The 17259-nt window shown below is 41.5% G+C and overlaps 1 protein-coding gene across 1 annotated transcript; it reads left to right on the top strand.

Moving 5' to 3' along the window:
- Positions 1 to 1178: 1178 nt before the first annotated feature.
- On the top strand, positions 1179 to 17054 carry acer2 (alkaline ceramidase 2). The gene is made up of 6 exons (XM_033624658.2): positions 1179 to 1560; positions 1964 to 2078; positions 5342 to 5483; positions 7489 to 7626; positions 14752 to 14889; positions 15499 to 17054. The coding sequence occupies exons 1-6, from the start codon at positions 1447 to 1449 to the stop codon at positions 15683 to 15685; spliced, it is 834 nt and encodes a 277-aa protein (XP_033480549.1). The 5' UTR covers positions 1179 to 1446; the 3' UTR covers positions 15686 to 17054.
- The last annotated feature ends 205 nt before the right edge of the window (positions 17055 to 17259 follow it).

Here is a 17259-nt window from a genome sequence, read left to right as displayed (position 1 = left end):
GGGTAAAAATGAAACACCCTGGAACATCTCCTTAGCAGCTGCACAAAAGCTCTCAGAGATGGGTGCTATCGCTGGCACCACGACCAGGTGCTTAGGGCACTTGCTAAGAGCATTGCCACTGCCATAGACAACTTTGAGGGCCACCATGAGCCAAAGACCACCATGTTCCTCAAAGATGGAGAGAAGCCCCACATACAACCCAGAGCAGAGTCTGGCCTCCTCATCTGGCCTCCTCTGGTATCCGTAGAATGTATCTTTCATCTACATAAGTAAATAAAGCTCAAATAAAGCTCATAATCAGCTAAACTTGCTACTACTTTTGGTATTTTAAGTGGGGCCGATCAAAATTAAGAGTAAAAATGATAGTAACCCCTGCTAGCGGTGTATCCATCCATCCATTTTCAACTGCTTATCCGAGGCCGGGTTGCGTGGGCAGCAGGCTGAGCAGAGCACCCCAGACACCCCTCTCCCCAGCAACACTTTCCAGCTCCTCCTGGGGGACCCCAAGGCGTACCCAGGCCAGATGAGATATGTAATCCCTCCAGCATGTTCTGGGTCTGCCCCGGGGCCTCCTACCAGGGGGACGTGCCCGAAACACCACCGGTCTGGGTAGTGACCAAAAGAATGAGATCGTGGATACAAGCAGCTGAAATGAGTTTCCTCCATGGGGTGGCTGGGCTCAGCCTTAGTGATAGGGTGAGGAACTCGGACATCCGGGGGGAGCTCAGAGCAGAGCGTCAAAAGGGGTCAGTTGAAGTGGTTCGGGCATCTGATCAGGATGCCTCCTGGGCGTTATAATATTTTGGTGCATTATTAGCTTATATATCACATTGTCTGATAGACATGAATGCAGCATTTTAATGTTGTTACTAGTTGGAATGAAGCTGATTTTAATACACTTAGGCCTATATAGTATACTGTCAGATTGCTTAATTTTTAGTCAAAGTATCATATTGTAAACACTCATGTTGGGTGTTATGACAGTCTATAAATCGGTAAAGTAACTGACAGATGCGAAAAAATCAAGTTAAGTAGAGGTGCAAAGTATCACAAAATGGAAAAGCAAAGTGCAACTGTCGTAGGTGCGCGTTCCCGCGAGATGTATACAGGCACATCTCGCTGCTGGTCACGTGACACCGAAGCCGGAAGCAGACAGGAGTGAACCTTCTCGCGGCGCTTGCACACTCTCTGGCCACAGACCGAGCAGCTGTCAATGCACAGTACAGAGCGTCACGACAAGCAGGAGGCTTTGAGGAAGGACAGAGGATTTAAAATGCAGCTCAGGGACGATTTCTGTAGTTTAGCATATAGTCGTGTCGGGTTTCAACACGTCCACATCTAGCGTATGAGCAACGAGCCGACAGAGAGTGACTTTTCCTCGAGTGTTTTTTTTTTCTTTGAGTGTTGTCTGCTCTGCACTGTCCATCCGACAGGACTAGTCCAGACATGAGTAACGTTAATCTGATTTTTTGGGACCAGTTGCAGGCTGGCAGCTCCGAGGTGGACTGGTGTGAAGGCAATTACCTAATTTACCCCAGCATCGCTGAATTTTACAACACGGTCGGTTTGAACGTTAGCTAACGATGTGTGCTGTCTTTTTTGTTTTTGCATAATACAGTGATGTGTACAGTCACAGCTAACTGGACCTCAGCTTCTCTGCCTTTGTTTTTCTTTGTACTGCACTGCTTTCTTATTCGCAGGTTAGCCTGTAGCTAGCTGTGAGTTAAACTGACTTTGGGCAGTTTGGGCTGCTTCTCAGCTTCAGCATCTTGATGTGTAATGTTAGCATCAGGGTACAAATGTTGCTTGTCTTCATTTCCACTGGCTGCCAACTTTGTTAAAGGCCAGCGAGGCTCGCGCACTGATAAACTTTTTGGCAAGCATGATGTCATTGAGCTGCACGATCGGCTCAACTGTGATGTATTTTTTTTGCTCATAGCTTTTCCTTTGTTTATCATTTCAGATCAGCAACTTTTTGTTTTTTGTTTTGCCGCCCATATTAATGTGCTTGTTCCGCCAATATGCAACACATTTCAACAGTGGGATTTACCTCATATGGATTCTGCTAGTTGTGGTTGGTAAGTTGTGCGATGACCTTTTGACCTTCTGTGTTTCTGTTCAGCTTTGTGGGTGACATTCATCATCTCAGTTTCGCTTCAACATCCCTCAGCTAACAAATCACATAACCAGTTATTATTACAGTTTGTACAGTGTAATGTGTCATCTCATGCATCTTTTATTGTAGCATAAAATATTCTCCAATCTGCTGTAGTGTATAATTGTAATAGGCCTAATCTTATATGAGAAAATACACTACTGCTGAAACAATAAGCCCATTAATTAGTTTGACAGAAAATTAACAATGAACTCTTTAAAGGTCCAGTGTGTAGGATTTAGTGGCATCTAGTGGTGAGGTTGCAGAACTGAAACTTCTCCCATCTTCCAAGCATGGCCAGTGTGAGTGGCCTTATACAGAGCTAGTAGCCCCTTTTACACTGCTTCTTCAAAGTGGGAATTTCACACTGTTAAGGCGCCTTACATTCTGTAGAAAAGGTACAATTTGGGAATTGGGGGACAGAGTTGTCTCGCCTTTATGCTGGCGGTGGTGGTCATAGCAGCGCCAAAACGATGTCTATATTAAAGGGACAGTCAGTAGGATGGGATCAGGTCACGGGTGTGATGTTTTGACAATGTGTTACACTTGCAACCTACCGTGGGAGATTTAAAAAGTAGCTAAATGCAGTTGACAGCTAACTTTAAGAGGAACAGCAGCCAAAAATGTCCGCACATTGGGAAAACAATGAAGTTCTGGAGCTCATACCCTCCGAGCAATAGACGAGATAGGCCGCCATGTAAAAGGGACAGTAAATGATTGTTATCGCCATGTTATGCCGTTGTTATTCTTTATAAAGCGCTGCCGACATGTATGACACTAGAGGCTGACACAGTTGTGTTACATGTCACGCCTCTTTTGATTCCATGCTGCCAGCATGTTATCTAAAATCACACACTGGAGCAACATGATGCCGCCATCATTTAGTTCTGTGTAAAAATGCAAAGGAGACGTGAAGAAGGGACTTTGTAGCGGCCCTGTAGCAGCATCTCTACGTAAAGGGGTTAGTGTTTGGTTTCTCTGTTCTGGGTTGCTGTAGAACAACATGTACTCCATGGAAGAGGCCACACTCCTTTATGTAGATTTACACAGCTCGTTCTAAGGTAACGGCCACAACAATTCTTATTTTTATTTGATTATAAACTAATGAAAACATAGTTAAGAATATTATATACCACCTTTGCCATCAGATGCCCCTGATTCCCACACACTGGACCTCATTTTTAATGCAAAAAATCACTGGTTTCAGCCTCTCAAATGTGAACATCTTCCAGTTCTCAGAGTCTTCTGTGACAGTAAACTGAATATTTGGGGTTTTTGGACTGTTAGTTGGACAAAACAAGCTATTAAAATATGTCACCTTGGTCTCTGGTTATTATAAAAGGCATTCTTTAAGTATTTTCCAACAATATAGGGCTGGGCGATATGGAAAATATCAAATATTGCGATATTGTTGAAAAATACCTTCATCGGCTATTGGTGCTTTTACAAAAAAAGGACATTTGAATACAACTAAATAGCTGTACATGAATTATACATTGTACAACACATGTGAGTTGTATGTAGGGCCCCACATTCTTAAACTGCAACAACAGCACTGTTAGGAGGATGTAGGTTTCCTCAGCTGTGGCCTCTGTCAACTGTCCTCAGCCATAGCTTTAGGTTGCCCTGAATCACTTTACCCTCTTAGAAAAACATTTAATCATGACTGGGCTTATTCATTGGTGGGATGAATATGCCTATTGCCTAGATTTTATTTGATTTGACACAGTATGTCAGTCCTAAATGGGGCTACTGTATGTAAAGAACAGAACAGTCCTGAAGAGATTACAGTGTCTTGTTCCCTTACAGCTGTTATGAAAACACCCCGGCTGCACTGTCAGCACAGATAACCCGACAGACCTCCCAATGTTAAAGAGAGGTGACTTTACTGGATGATAACTGAGTAGCTGTTGAATGGGATTTGCATAACTGAGCTTGAACTACGGGTCAGATGTGAAATGGGTCACGTCTTCTCATTCTGGACTGTGTAGCTTTGTATTAATCTTGTCTTTTCATGTCAGAGTAGTCCCATGTCTCCTGCTCAACACCTGCTGCCTTTCAAACCAGTCATCAAAGTAATCATACATTTCTGTTCCATACCGCAAATGCTCATATATGTGGCTTAGCAGCTCTTACTGAGGCTGTTGTAAAGAATCTGGAGGCTGTAAAACTTCAAAAACGCAGCTGACAAGGGGACACATGGTTTCATCTCCACTGTCTCTGTAGCTGGGACGACCTTTGACCGCAGCAGAAAAACAACCCCATAGGTTCTAGTAGGAAAACAACACCTAGCTGCCTTTTTGGTTTTGGCCTCAGCTGTGTTCACATGCCTCTTTTTGTCCAACTAACAGTCCACAACCCCCAAATATTTAATCTACCATCATAGAGGACAGAAGGAACTAGCTAATATACACATTTGAGAAGTTGGATCCGATTAATGTTTGTAGTAGTTGCTGATTAACGTTCTGGAGATCACTGATTGATTAATAATCGTTTCAGCTCTATCTCCATGTGAAAGTTAAGGTGGTCTCTGTTTTGACTGCCAGTGATATGCGAGCACGCTGACAGGTTGTCATGATTAGTAACTTCTGACTGGGAGCAGCACCCCCATTTGGATAAGAAGTCCGTTGAACTGTAGGAATCTCCTGTTATGACAACAGATTATTGTGATAACAGAAGGTCTGTTGGACCGTGATAACAGAGGGGCACTGACTGATCCATCCGTCCACTGAATTTCAAAACTCCCAGTAACAGTAACGCTGATTTCCAAGTAACTATTTGTAATTAACTTGTTTGTTCCTGTGTCGCTCTTTGTTTAGAGCGACGCGCATTTCTTAAGCTGCTTTTGTTTTTGGCACTTGTAATCTGTTTAAACTGGTCTCATTTAGAGGTGACATTGGCGACTTTTCCCATTTGATCGATGGAAACAGGGACATGTCAGCTGTTCACTGGACAGTACACAGTTTTGACAGCTCATAGTGGCCCGCAAAGTTTTTAGCTCCTGATGCAAACTGTCCAGTCTTAACTAATATAACTCTGTGACTTAACTTCCAAATAGACATTATAGGATTTCACTGATCACCTTTGACACTCATTATTGTGGCCTCGTTAACACACTGAGCTGAACTAAAGATGGTGTCTCTCTTCTGACAAACATTTGTGCTTTTCTTTGTGTCTTTCTTTCAGGTATTGGGTCGACGTATTTTCACGCCACCCTCAGTTTCCTTGGACAAATGCTGGACGAGTTGGCCATATTATGGGTGCTTATGTGTGCCATAGCCATGTGGTTTCCCAAGAGATACCTACCCAGGATGTTCAGGAGGGATCGGTATGTTAACTACACGGTTGGAAATAAGGTTTCCTCCTTAAGAGCTGAGGTTTTACCCAGAACCACTTGCTTCTCAAGAATCCTTTTTGGAGAAATGGTTCTTCAAGGGTTCTTGGTAAGACTAAGGGCTCATATATGCTCAATGTTAGATACGTAGGTGGAGACGGACGGAGCCTTTTGTACATACTCTGCATTCATTTAGTCCATATTTGTGCACATTTTCTGAAAGCTTACAGATACAGACAGAACGGAGCAGTACCATGAGACATCGTGGGGGCAGTGTAGTGTAGTTCAAGTGAGATAAGATCGTAGGCGATGACAAAGAAATTTAAATGGTGGCGGAACAGAACAAATTAGTAATATATAATAATAAATAGTGAAAAGATATCTCCATCTGCATGCCAGGATGTATATCATGGCCTCACAGACCACCACTGTCTGCCTTGGGTGTTGTTGTGTGAAACCTTTGACTCTGCACTCCAGTGCCATTTATTGGGTACAAATGTGCCAACATAAAGGACGCATGGAAGTATGGGGACAGTAATGTTTACAATGTAGCTGATGTCTTTACCTTCGTCCCATGCCATTCAATAGCACACAGTGTGCTGAAATTCCAAAAGTCCACTGGTCAAGTCAAAATGATTGCAGGCGGCACATTCGCATGCTGCGGCAGGTGCTCCATCCCCACTGAGTCCTTCGTTTCAGACCTCACCATGTGCCAGTGTCATATGGTGCAAATAGTTGCTTGTCTGTAGAACCTGTCATACCCGTATTCCACCAAAGAAGCTCTGGTTCTTGAACTGGTTCAGATCAGGACCAGCCCATGTTTCCACCAGTGCTGAGCAGGACCTTTGTAATCAAAGATGTGTCATCCTCAGAGGGCGTTACACAACGCACAACAGAAGTGAACAGCACCAGATTGCACTGATAACCTGCAAGCTTTTGTTCTTACAGATGTTTGTTTCATTATTGTTTATCCAAAAAAAACAACTGTTAATGAAACCACTGCACGCTCCTTTTTTTCCCCCCAACAATTTCTCATTTGACTTCTCTGTTGTTGCCTTCTTCATCCTCTTTTTCTAACCTGTAAAATACTTCTGGTTATGAAAAATCTGTTGCTTTTTGGTTCCAGCTAAGACCCAAATTTTCGGTTTCCAAACTAAATTATTTTTGGTCAAAATTCTCTGGACAGTTCAAAATTAGGGGCAGGAACCAAGCAGAACCCATTCCATGCTGACATAAGAGGGGTATCATCGGGGGTTCCGGGTGAAACCTTTCACTGATGGTTCCAAGTAAAACCATAATGTGGGGCTCTATGTAGATCCCTCTAAGAGATCCCAGGTGGCGCCATAATAAAAGGCTCTACCAGGAACCAAAAAGGATTCTGCTATCAGGACAAGCCAAAGAATCCTCTATGGTTCTAGTTAGCACCTTTATTTCTAAGAGTGTACTGTAACTTTGTGTACACACAGGTGTAGGTGTTTGATGCAGTGGTAGTTGCGTTACACAAAATTAAAGACATGCTTTTACAATCAAACAAAAGAAATCACTGTGTTTTCTATTTTGTTTTTTTCCTGTCTCTTTTCACATGAAATTAATTTCAAGGCGGATGCCTGTTTTATGTCAGGTAGACACACAGTATCAGTGTGGCCCACTGTGGGACATTGTTTTGTCACATGATGTGTCGCCACTGCTCTGACTGCCTGTTTAATAATAGGCATGTCTGAGATAGCTGACACCAGTAAAAGCTGCATCACATGTCTTTACTTCTCTTTCCATTCTCACAGAGCCGTCATGGCTGCTCTTTCACTTCAGGCTGTCACTTAACCCCCCCCCCCCCCCCCCCCCCCCCCGGTAGCTGAGTGATTCTTGTTTATTATCTGAATGTTACAGTGCTTTCTGGGAAGAGCTTTCAGATGTTCTGTCTGAGTTTCACAATTCTGCTCAGAGTGCAACATTGCTGCAACTTTTGTTTGTCTGATATGTTTTCCTTTTTCAATTTTAGGACAAGGTTCAAAGTGGTCATTGGCATCTTGTCGGGGATCACCACTGGGCTGGCCTTTGTTAAACCTGTCGTCAACTCATTGTCACTGATGACTCTGGGCATCCCCTGCACCGTGCTGCTTATTACCGAGCTTAAAAGGTTAGTGAAGAAACAGCAGAGGTGAGTGTGGGCAGGTCAATGTGATGCAGCGGCATTTAAGTCACAAAGTAGCTCCTAATATTTGATATGAGAAGAATGTTGAAGATGCAGACTCATCTGATGGTTGCCGATCTCCTTAGGGGCTTAAATAATCTGCCGACAATGCAGCAGCAGATGTCAATGACCATGTCAGTGGTTCAGTGTTGTCCAGTCAGTGAAATCTGTAATGGAAGTCATTACTTGGATTGTGTCCAGGGAAACAATGCAAAGACATAGCTGCTGCAGTCGACAGTACATTAACATGTCACCTCTGGCCTTGTGTGCTTACATTGTCGTATGACACGCTGTCTGTTCCCGGCTAATTATAGGACCTTATGATGTGAAAGAATGTTCCTGAAAACACACAACAAGCCACTCGTGCCCTTCTGTGTGTGTGTGTGTGTGTGTGTGTGTGTGTGTGTGTGTGTGTGTTGCCTTCTTCCGTCAAAGCAATGTGGGGCTGCTCGGTTGTTTCCGTTTCCCACATCCCTTACTCACCACCTTCAGTCTTGAAACCTTAAGTCATCCATTGTTCAACCTGTTAGTTATTCCTCACATTACTGAAAGTGCCAGTCATCTGTCGAGGCTGCTTGTTTTTGTTCTGCTAAGTGGGGAGAGCATTCCTGTGGCCCTGGCCAACAGACTTTTGCCCTCAGAAACGACAGACTTATTTGTTGTTTGCTTAGGGTTAGGGTTGTTTTTTTTTACAGTATGGCTGTCAGCCAAGTCACTTCCAGTTGAACAAGAACAGCTTGTCCTGTGTATAGGACATTCATCACAAATAATACTGCCGAAGCAAAAATACCAGTCATAGTTGTGCTGTAATAGCTGAGTTGTTCGTGAAGGAGAGTAGTGAGACAAACCAAAGTGATTATGTCTGAAAACTGGTTCTGTGCATGAGAGAGCTAAGGTTACAATAAATTAATATTAATATTAAGTTTACAATATTAATTTCATTATTGAATTCTATATTTTGGGCGGGGCGACACAATGGTTTGAGTTGAAGGTCTGAGAAAGAATAGTATCAGTAACATTGTTAACACTGTGCTACATTACAGAGAAATACAAAACCGTACTAATGAACCTTCATTAATATAGGCCTATATTTTATCTACAAGTGCACGTCACACACTGAGCAAGCCGCCTGTTAATGACGCTGTCGGCAAAGCAGTAATGATTGTGCTAAGTGGCTAATGGGCATGTAGCTACTTCCATATTTCAGATGATACGTCATGTTTGTAGTCGACCAATGAAGATGAGTTTACATATCACCTTGTGTTCGTCCTTCACCTTCTCAAAATGATCCCACACTTTGGATTTCCTACCCGACATGTTATTAACTAGCCTGTGGAATAACCACAGGTACCAGCCCTGGAAATTAACGTGACTCCTGTCTGACTGCTGAGCGTGGACACTTCCTGTGTCTGTTCTTTCAAATTAAAGTCCCACATGGTCCAGTCATATAATTTTGAATTTTTTTTTTTTTTTGACATGGCACAGCTCCTGATAGAGTTTTAATGGGTTTTTTTGTCGTTGTTTTGTTTTTCTATGACTGAGCAACCAATGAAATCTTGCTGACCAATGACCTTTCTGGTCAACTAACGTTTGGTCAACCGTCAGGGGGCAGCTTTAGCATACAGGATGATTCTGGTTTACTACAACTCGTGTCTTATTTTCATAGCTTTGCCATCATTTCCTTTCTGTCGTAACAATATTGGATGACACTATATTTGGATAGTCTACCTATAGATAGTTTAGTAACATTTCAACAGCTTATTTGTTGAGATTCAACAATTCAGCATTTTCACTTTGTCCGTAGATGTCTATCTATAAAGTTTATCTAACAATTCACCACATATTCTCAGAAAAATGTAGTTGAACTTGAATTATTCATTTAAAGCGACACTTACCTTTCTGGAAATTTTTTTGTTTAGGTTAAAATGCTATTAATAAGCTGATGGCACACTAAAATGTAAGTGAATTCCACCAGAGATAAAAACTCATAATTATATCATCCTCATATGGTTCTAAGAAAACTCTGACCAATCACGTGGAGGCCTCTGACTGACGTCACCGCTCACGTACCATCTCTTCACAGACAACACAGCATCCAGTGCTAATGGCTAACGTTAGCCTACTGTGGCGTAGCCTCTGAAACATTAACGTTATCTTCCTTGTGCGTTTCTACTTACTAGCAAAGTTAACGCTACTATCCAACGTTAGCACTGTAACCTTATTCTAAAACTCATCAGTCATCACTGACTCCGGTTGAGTTTTAAAACTCCGGGGTTGCGTTTGACTGTCTTGGGTGTAATGTTACACTCGCTCTCCTCTTCCGTGTAGCTAACGTTACCTCGCCAACGCCTACGTCTATCATAGACATAATGAGGACGTAATGGAGGAGGGGGGTTGGGACTTTGGAGGGAGGCAGGAGTTGTGGATGTTCAAATTTTTTCTAAGTGCTGTGTGAAATGCAAGAAAGGTAAGAGTTGCTTTAAGTTCAAGTTCAACAGGTTTGATTATTCTGAGAACATGTAGATATGTTTATGAACTGTCACATATACTCTAAAGATCATCTGTTAAACATTTACAGAATAAAGAGAAACAGTGGGATTGTTGAGTCTCAACTAAAAGCTGCTGAAATGTTACAAATACTCTGTAAAATATCTGCAGGCGGACTATCCAAACAGAGTGTTGCCTAACATTGTAACTCATCAAGTTTGTTAGAGATCTTTGAACGTGTTGACCTCGCTAAAAGTTTGATAGGGTGAGAAGTGCAAGTATAGTCAGACGATCATTTTGAACATATTTGGAAGTAAAGTATATTTTGTAAAGACAACATATTTGAACCAATTTTGAAAGTTAAAATAGGGGTGTTTAAAAGCTATCTCTGTCTTCCACTGTCTCTTCTTTACCATTCTCTGCTTGCATTTTTACTGTGACCTATAAATACATCAATGTAGGAATCTTGGCAAAATTTTCCTGAACAGAAGCGGAGAAATGTACCCAAACTATTTGTTGTACACACCCATCATACTGTAGTTTACAGACAGCCTCTCTGATGCAGCTTGATCAACCGTACAGCTGTGCGTAAACACGTTTTCCCAGTGCACTGAGGGATAATTACCAACATCGAGGGGATGCTCACGTTCAGTTTTACCTCACAATAAAGATGTTAAGATAATCCAGCTTGTTTACAGCCAGTCTGACGGCTCGTTTCCTGTCGGCTCAGACTCATGTATGTATGAGCAATACAACATGACTTGTTATTATTCATTGTTCATTGTATTACTCATTGTTTAATAGAGTACTGGCATCTCAAATGGAAGCTAAGCATTTATATTATTAAAGCCAATGAATGAAGACCACCAGCGTCGTTGAGAAATCCTATGCTGATCCTATGGAGCCTCTTCCTTTCTTTTCCCCTGGGTGAGAGAAGCATCTCAGCAGTGCTCCACCCCAGATAGACAGACTGTCCTTTCCTTTACTTATCACCGCCTCCCACAGTCAAACTTTCTATCACACTCATGAGCTCTTGCGTCTTTAAGGAGAAGTCCTTGTTTCATGTCATGTGTCTTATCTGACATGCTTCTGTTTGAGCTGATAGGCACCAGATATCAAGCTGTGCTGCGATAGATTTGTCTTATGGCAGATGCACTGTATGTAAAGTCAGTAACCGAGCCTATAGCTGGCTTAGTGCAGTCCCCGAGGCACAGCTCTCATGTGAATATAACCGATCGAAACACTTAACAATATAATAGAATATTGATGGCAGTTTAATGGCCTATTTCCCTCTGGAAGGTCGTATCATTGGTCATCTATTTTTATACTTCCTGTTGCTGATGAGCAGCCATGACACCATTTATATCTGCCCCCTCTGATGGTCCAATTATGTAACATATACTGACATGTTTCCAGTTTGGTTCATTCATTGACTTTCTTCACATCATGTGAGGCTGTGTCTTTTGAAAGAAGACAAAACACAATCTTTGTCATGACGCACACTGTACTCAGAGGTTTTGCTGCCATAGCGTTGCTTATGGTGGGCAATATGAGTTACAAAACCATATCTAACGTTTGCCAACATTTCTGAGACACTTCACTGACTGTATGACTTTTCTCTACAAATATTGAGCTTCATTTAAGCATTGAAACGGCACTGATCAATATTTTCTATGTAAACAAAGGATCAGTTGACGACATGTAACGTGATAGTGGTCATTGTGGGAATGTGAAGGAATTTTACTTGCAGTGATAAAGCTCAACAGTGTGATATGTGGTATTACCAGAGTGTAAATCACTAGTTTAATCATGATACAGTATTATATTGATTCTTTGGACAACTATGTGATATTTGCAGATGTTACAAAGTCTGCCACAAGACAATTTCGAGTTGATGTGATATAGGGCCCTGCGATCAATAAGAGACGATATCATATGCCCATTTAACACAGTCTGTTACAGAAGTACCTGCCAACCCTGATCCTTTTTTGCTTTTGGCCATAAAAGAGAAGTGCAGTTAAGTTTACTTTAAATTGACTCCATTAACACACAAAGAACAGCTCATGGAGTAAGTCAGCCTTCAGGGCTTTCTGCCAGAAAACACTGTGGAAGAAATGTTTCATTTGAACCCAAACCATCATTTTTTGCCTAAACTTCTCGAAGGCAAACTTCCTTTAACAGCCATAAAACATGGATTAACAGCAACATCACTTAACAAAAGTATAATATTCACCTTAATAATAACTGTAAAGGTTAAGTGACAAGAGTGTTGTTTTTTGCTTGTTACCTTTTATCAGGTTGAGCACTTTTACATTGCATAAATCAGCCTAGCAACTCTACTCGTAGCTTCACAAATTACACGTACTATTTATGATTTTACTTACTCATCTCTTACATCTCTCAACTGAGCAGCATGGTTGACTTTTAGCCTGCAAACACGTTATTTCAGCTAAACATTGTTTAATTAAAGCAGCCTAGTCAGGTGCTTCGTGTTTTATCTCATAACAGCATTGTTTACACACAGCATATGCTTTGTCTGTTGACCCGTATTTTCTCTGAAATTGAAAACATTTCCACACTGCTGATTAATTTTCAAGTTAATAACGTTATGTTTATCTCTTGGCTGCTTGCCATTGTCTGCCTGCTGCTGTTTGACGGTGTGACAGAGTTTCAAAATGGAGGCGTAACCCAAAGATGGTGATACGGAGCAATGTTTTCACTTTGCATCAATGATATATCATTGAATCAATATATCGATGCAGATCGATTGATTGTTACACCCCTAGGTATTACAGCCATTTTTGTTGTTTTTACAAATTACATGATTTATCCTGATTTTGGTGCTTTTTAAATGAAGATGACAATTTTAAAACAAATGTTATAATTGTTAATTGTTAAATGCAAAACGTAGCGGAGCGGCAAGTGAGACTAAAACCAAGTGCTTTAAATGAGAGTGAATGTTGAACTCATTCATCTTAATGCAAAGCAACTGTTGGCTAATACATTTGCATTTACAGCTTTATAAGGTGATAAAGCTCCATAAGTTAGCTTTAAAATGGCAGAATGTCTTTACTGTTCTTTCCACTGTCACAGAGACGTCATGGACGCTCACTCACTGTAGACCAGCAGTTTCCATGGCCTCTGCAGCTGAGAGATGCTTCTTGTTTATTGAAATCTTAACATGTTGTCATACTTTATGCAAAATGTTTGCGTCATTCCAACATTCCTTTCACCTTGAAACAATGGCAACTCAAATTAAAGGCTCGTAAAATACTATGACTTCATGAAATGCCCAGTCATAAAGGAAGGTGACACACTGTCTCACAGTGACTAAACAGTTGCATCATCAGCACAGTTCGGTCAGGCCTCCTTGCCCCTGTCTTTGTTTTGGCCTCAGCCAGCAGCAGGGCTCTAACTGGTATGTCTAAGGAGGACATTACTAAGAATAGTTTTATCAGCCGCACGTTGGATTAGCACATGTCTCTGTAAGTCAGTGGAGTGTCCACTCTGAGATATGTGCGCAGAGACCAGAATGCCTCGGACAGTTCTGTCAGGCTCCAAAAAGAAAGAGAAGATAATCCCCTCATCCAAAAATAAATGTGCTAACATATAATTTGTCTTCCTGGTATGAACATATTTCAGTTGTAACTATAGCACCCTAGCTAAGAGTGGACATCACAGGCAGTAAAATCATTACAAAACCTCATAACAAGCAGGGGGGATTTGTACACAACCAAAACTGGACACAGTGCCCAGTGTATTCTGAGAGAGACATCCTCACCCTATGGTCGTTAATTATTGCTGTTTTGGAGTCTTAAAGCTCGGGTAGGCAGAAAGAAACCCAGCATAATTCAAAATTACATCCTTCTTCTCCTCTCTGTCCTACCAGACGACCTTGGGCATATGCACACACTTCATTCAGTAACCCAGTGTTTTACGTTAGCCACCCCACCATCCCTTCACCTCGCTGCCCACTGATGTGGAGTGTTTCCACAGGAGGAGAGCAGGCCGCAGCTCAAGAGATGGACTCTCGGATGATGTCTGTAGCAGCTTGAATTCAGCTAGCGCAAACCCCCCAGCGCTGGGTGACACACCAGGCTGGTGGCCAAGGGAGTCGGGGTTGTCCAGTCGCATGGCACTGGGTTTCAGGTTGCTGCAGCCACTGACTGGCGACTCCAACTCCAGAGGTGCTGCCTGCTCTCCTCACTGCAAGCTGGTCTGTAGCGGTGGGGAGTGAGGTGAAGGACGAACTGTGATCCGAGGCTCTAACGATAGCTACATTAATGTGGACATGAAGCCGCAGCCTTGAGTGTTTGGCTCCAGTAATCAGAAAGCTAAACTATTAGCAACAATTTATCTCAGTCTCTGAAATGCTTGCGGATACATTGACACGTTTTATTTCGTTTATTGTCACACTCTCTTTTAGACTGCATGAAATTGCTTCTCTTGTGACATAAAATGAAAACATACTACATTAGGCATTATCTGTAAGTTCGATTATTTCTCAGCTGTCAAAACTTGTGTGAACTTGTGTGTGTTTTCACAGTTGTACATGTTTCTCAGTGCTCTGTTTCGTCATCGCAGGTGTGAAAACCCACGTGTGTTCAAGTTGGGTCTGGTCTCAGGGATCTGGTGGGCACTGGCTCTGCTTTGTTGGATCAGTGACAGGATATTCTGTGAGATGTGGTCATCTGTCAACTTTCCCTACTTACACTGTGCTTGGTAAGCTCAAAAAAGACTCAGAAAACTTACTCTAGTGTGGACGATTATAAGGGTCAGAATAATGGCTACTCTTTTGACATTAGTTAGGTTACTATTATCAAAACTTCTGCTGTTACACTACAAAAATCTTTTATCAGGTCATTTCTGTCTATATTTAAATGAATACTTCACCAGCAAATGACCGTATGTATATCAATTACTCACCATTTTACCTTGAATTTATTAAGAAATCTTTGTTTTTCCTGCATGTGTCCTCGGTGAACGTAGAATCCAAAAAAGGCAAATATTCCTTATGAAAACAGATGTTTTGATATAGTTTTGCTGTTGTTTAACACAATCCCTGTTTAGATCAATTTATGAAGGATGTTTGTTTTCCTTGCATGTCTCTATGGTGATCGGAAAACCCAAAAAAAGCAAAGTTTTCTCAACTAATTCAAAGTAACATGCTGTGACTAACTCTACATACAAATGGTAATTTTGCGGGTGATGTATTCCTCTAAGAAAATGAGTTTTTAGAGACTCAAATAACAGAGGCAGCACCCGGATATATTTAGCGACCCATTTCTCAGGCAGTTCACTCATTCATCCAAACTCCTCTTGCTGTTACAGGCACATCCTCATTTGCCTGGCTTCCTACTTGGGTTGCGTTTGCTTCGCCTACTTCGACGTCGCGACCGAGGCCCCGGAGCGAGGACCGGTCATCATGTTCTGGCCCAACGAGAAATGGGCCTTCATCGGCGTGCCCTACATTTCCTTCCTCTTCCTCCACAAGAAGACTGCCATCAAGGTCACATAAGGGGACTCACATGTGCTGCTCTGCTGGTCGTGCTTTAACACTTCTCAGCAGGATGTGTCCGAACAATATGGCATCTCTGCGGCCACTTGTGACCAGGTGATGTAGGTGATGCACGTTGTGGCCAACTGTGAGGATTTATGTTGTCCTTTTTCCATCCCTGTCTGGTGTCATTACACAACAGTATTTATGCAACTCTGTCAAAGAACAAAAGGTGTTACAAAATTAGTCTAACATGATGATGAAAGGGTGACTTTTTAAACAACACAGTATCAAAGCCAAGAAACCTTAACAGTGTTAAAAACATACTCTCAGGCTTTGTTTATGAGATCATGTCAGTATTAGTATTATGCATTTCAGGTTTCTTTAATAAGAAGACGGTTTTGTACATTTTGTAGTAACTCGGAAAACCTCATTATAAAGCGTTGTATTGCCTTTATAAACATAAGTATAGCATCTCATAGGTGCAGTCTGGCCATTATGAAATCATATTTAGAAACAATAAAGCACTGGATTCACTGACTGTGATTAATGCATAATGCATTAATGCTTCATATTATATTGCTTAGCCGATCTAACTATGCTCAGTGAATCAACAAGCTGGTTCATAAGATGCCACAGAAGTGTTACAAGTATTTCACACCGAGCCTTATGTGTTTTTAAATGCATAATGGATTCAGGCTGTCGTGCCTGCCCTCTTTGTGGATGGGTGTTTTGTATTTGAAATGCCAGAAACACACAGGCCAGTCGCTGGAAGAAATGTTGGCATTGTACATTTCTGCGAACCACAAATAGGTTACATTTCATACATATTGTGTCAACGTTTCTAAAGTGAGGTAGTGTATTAGCTGACTTTGTCTGGAGGTGCATGGGGTGTCACCTACAGTATGTGGCACTCTTTTTAGGCACCAAACATGGGTGTTTTGTAGCAACCCGTCGCTGTTTTTCTTGCGGCTTTTTAGACATGAAAAGCAGTGGTTTTTCCAGCAGAGATACTGCCACAAACAGCATGTATTTTAAGCCAAAACAGGATCTTTTACCAACCATAACCAAATAGTTTTTGTGCCTAAAACTGCCCACATGTTGTTCAATGTACAATGCCAACATTTATCCTGGGATTGAGCCGCACACACGCAAAACGCTTCTCTCTGTTCTGGGTGTATTATGTTCTGCTTCCAGCATGCTATTGTGATTTTAAAAGGTAGTATAAAAGAAATGTGTTTAATATACTTCTGTATTAGTTGTGTTAACTAACAATGTTATATGCAGTTATTTTCCAAGGAAAAGCATATCATTCATATTTTACTGAGTGAACAGGTACCCTTCGACATTGGCCAAAAACCCAAAGTAAAAAAAACAAAAAAACAAAAAAGAATGTGAAATCAAAATGTATTTAAATATGATCGACTAGTCAAGGAGATAATTATATGTTTTGCACAAAATGAAGATGGTTCTCAAAGCCGTTGGCTAAATGCACACTGCGACGATAATTACAATACTCAAAACTTTGCTTCATGAACATCTTCGCATACTAAACATTTCACGGCAGATTTTTTTTTTTTGTTTGTTTGTTTGTT

The sequence above is a fragment of the Epinephelus lanceolatus genome, chromosome 3 (genome assembly GCF_041903045.1).
Source record: "Epinephelus lanceolatus isolate andai-2023 chromosome 3, ASM4190304v1, whole genome shotgun sequence".
Classification (NCBI taxonomy): Eukaryota; Metazoa; Chordata; class Actinopteri; order Perciformes; family Serranidae; genus Epinephelus; species Epinephelus lanceolatus.
Note: the sequence above shows the minus strand (reverse complement) of the source record. Positions and strands in the feature narration are given on the sequence as shown.

Bases quoted from the DNA above. Each gene is read 5' to 3' on its own strand.
- acer2 (XM_033624658.2), top strand. From the start codon at position 1,447: ATGAGTAACGTTAATCTGATTTTTTGGGACCAGTTGCAGGCTGGCAGC. The intron at 1,561-1,963 runs GTCGGTTTGAAC...TTATCATTTCAG, and splicing joins TCGCTGAATTTTACAACACG to ATCAGCAACTTTTTGTTTTT. The intron at 7,627-14,751 runs GTTAGTGAAGAA...TCGTCATCGCAG, and splicing joins CTTATTACCGAGCTTAAAAG to GTGTGAAAACCCACGTGTGT.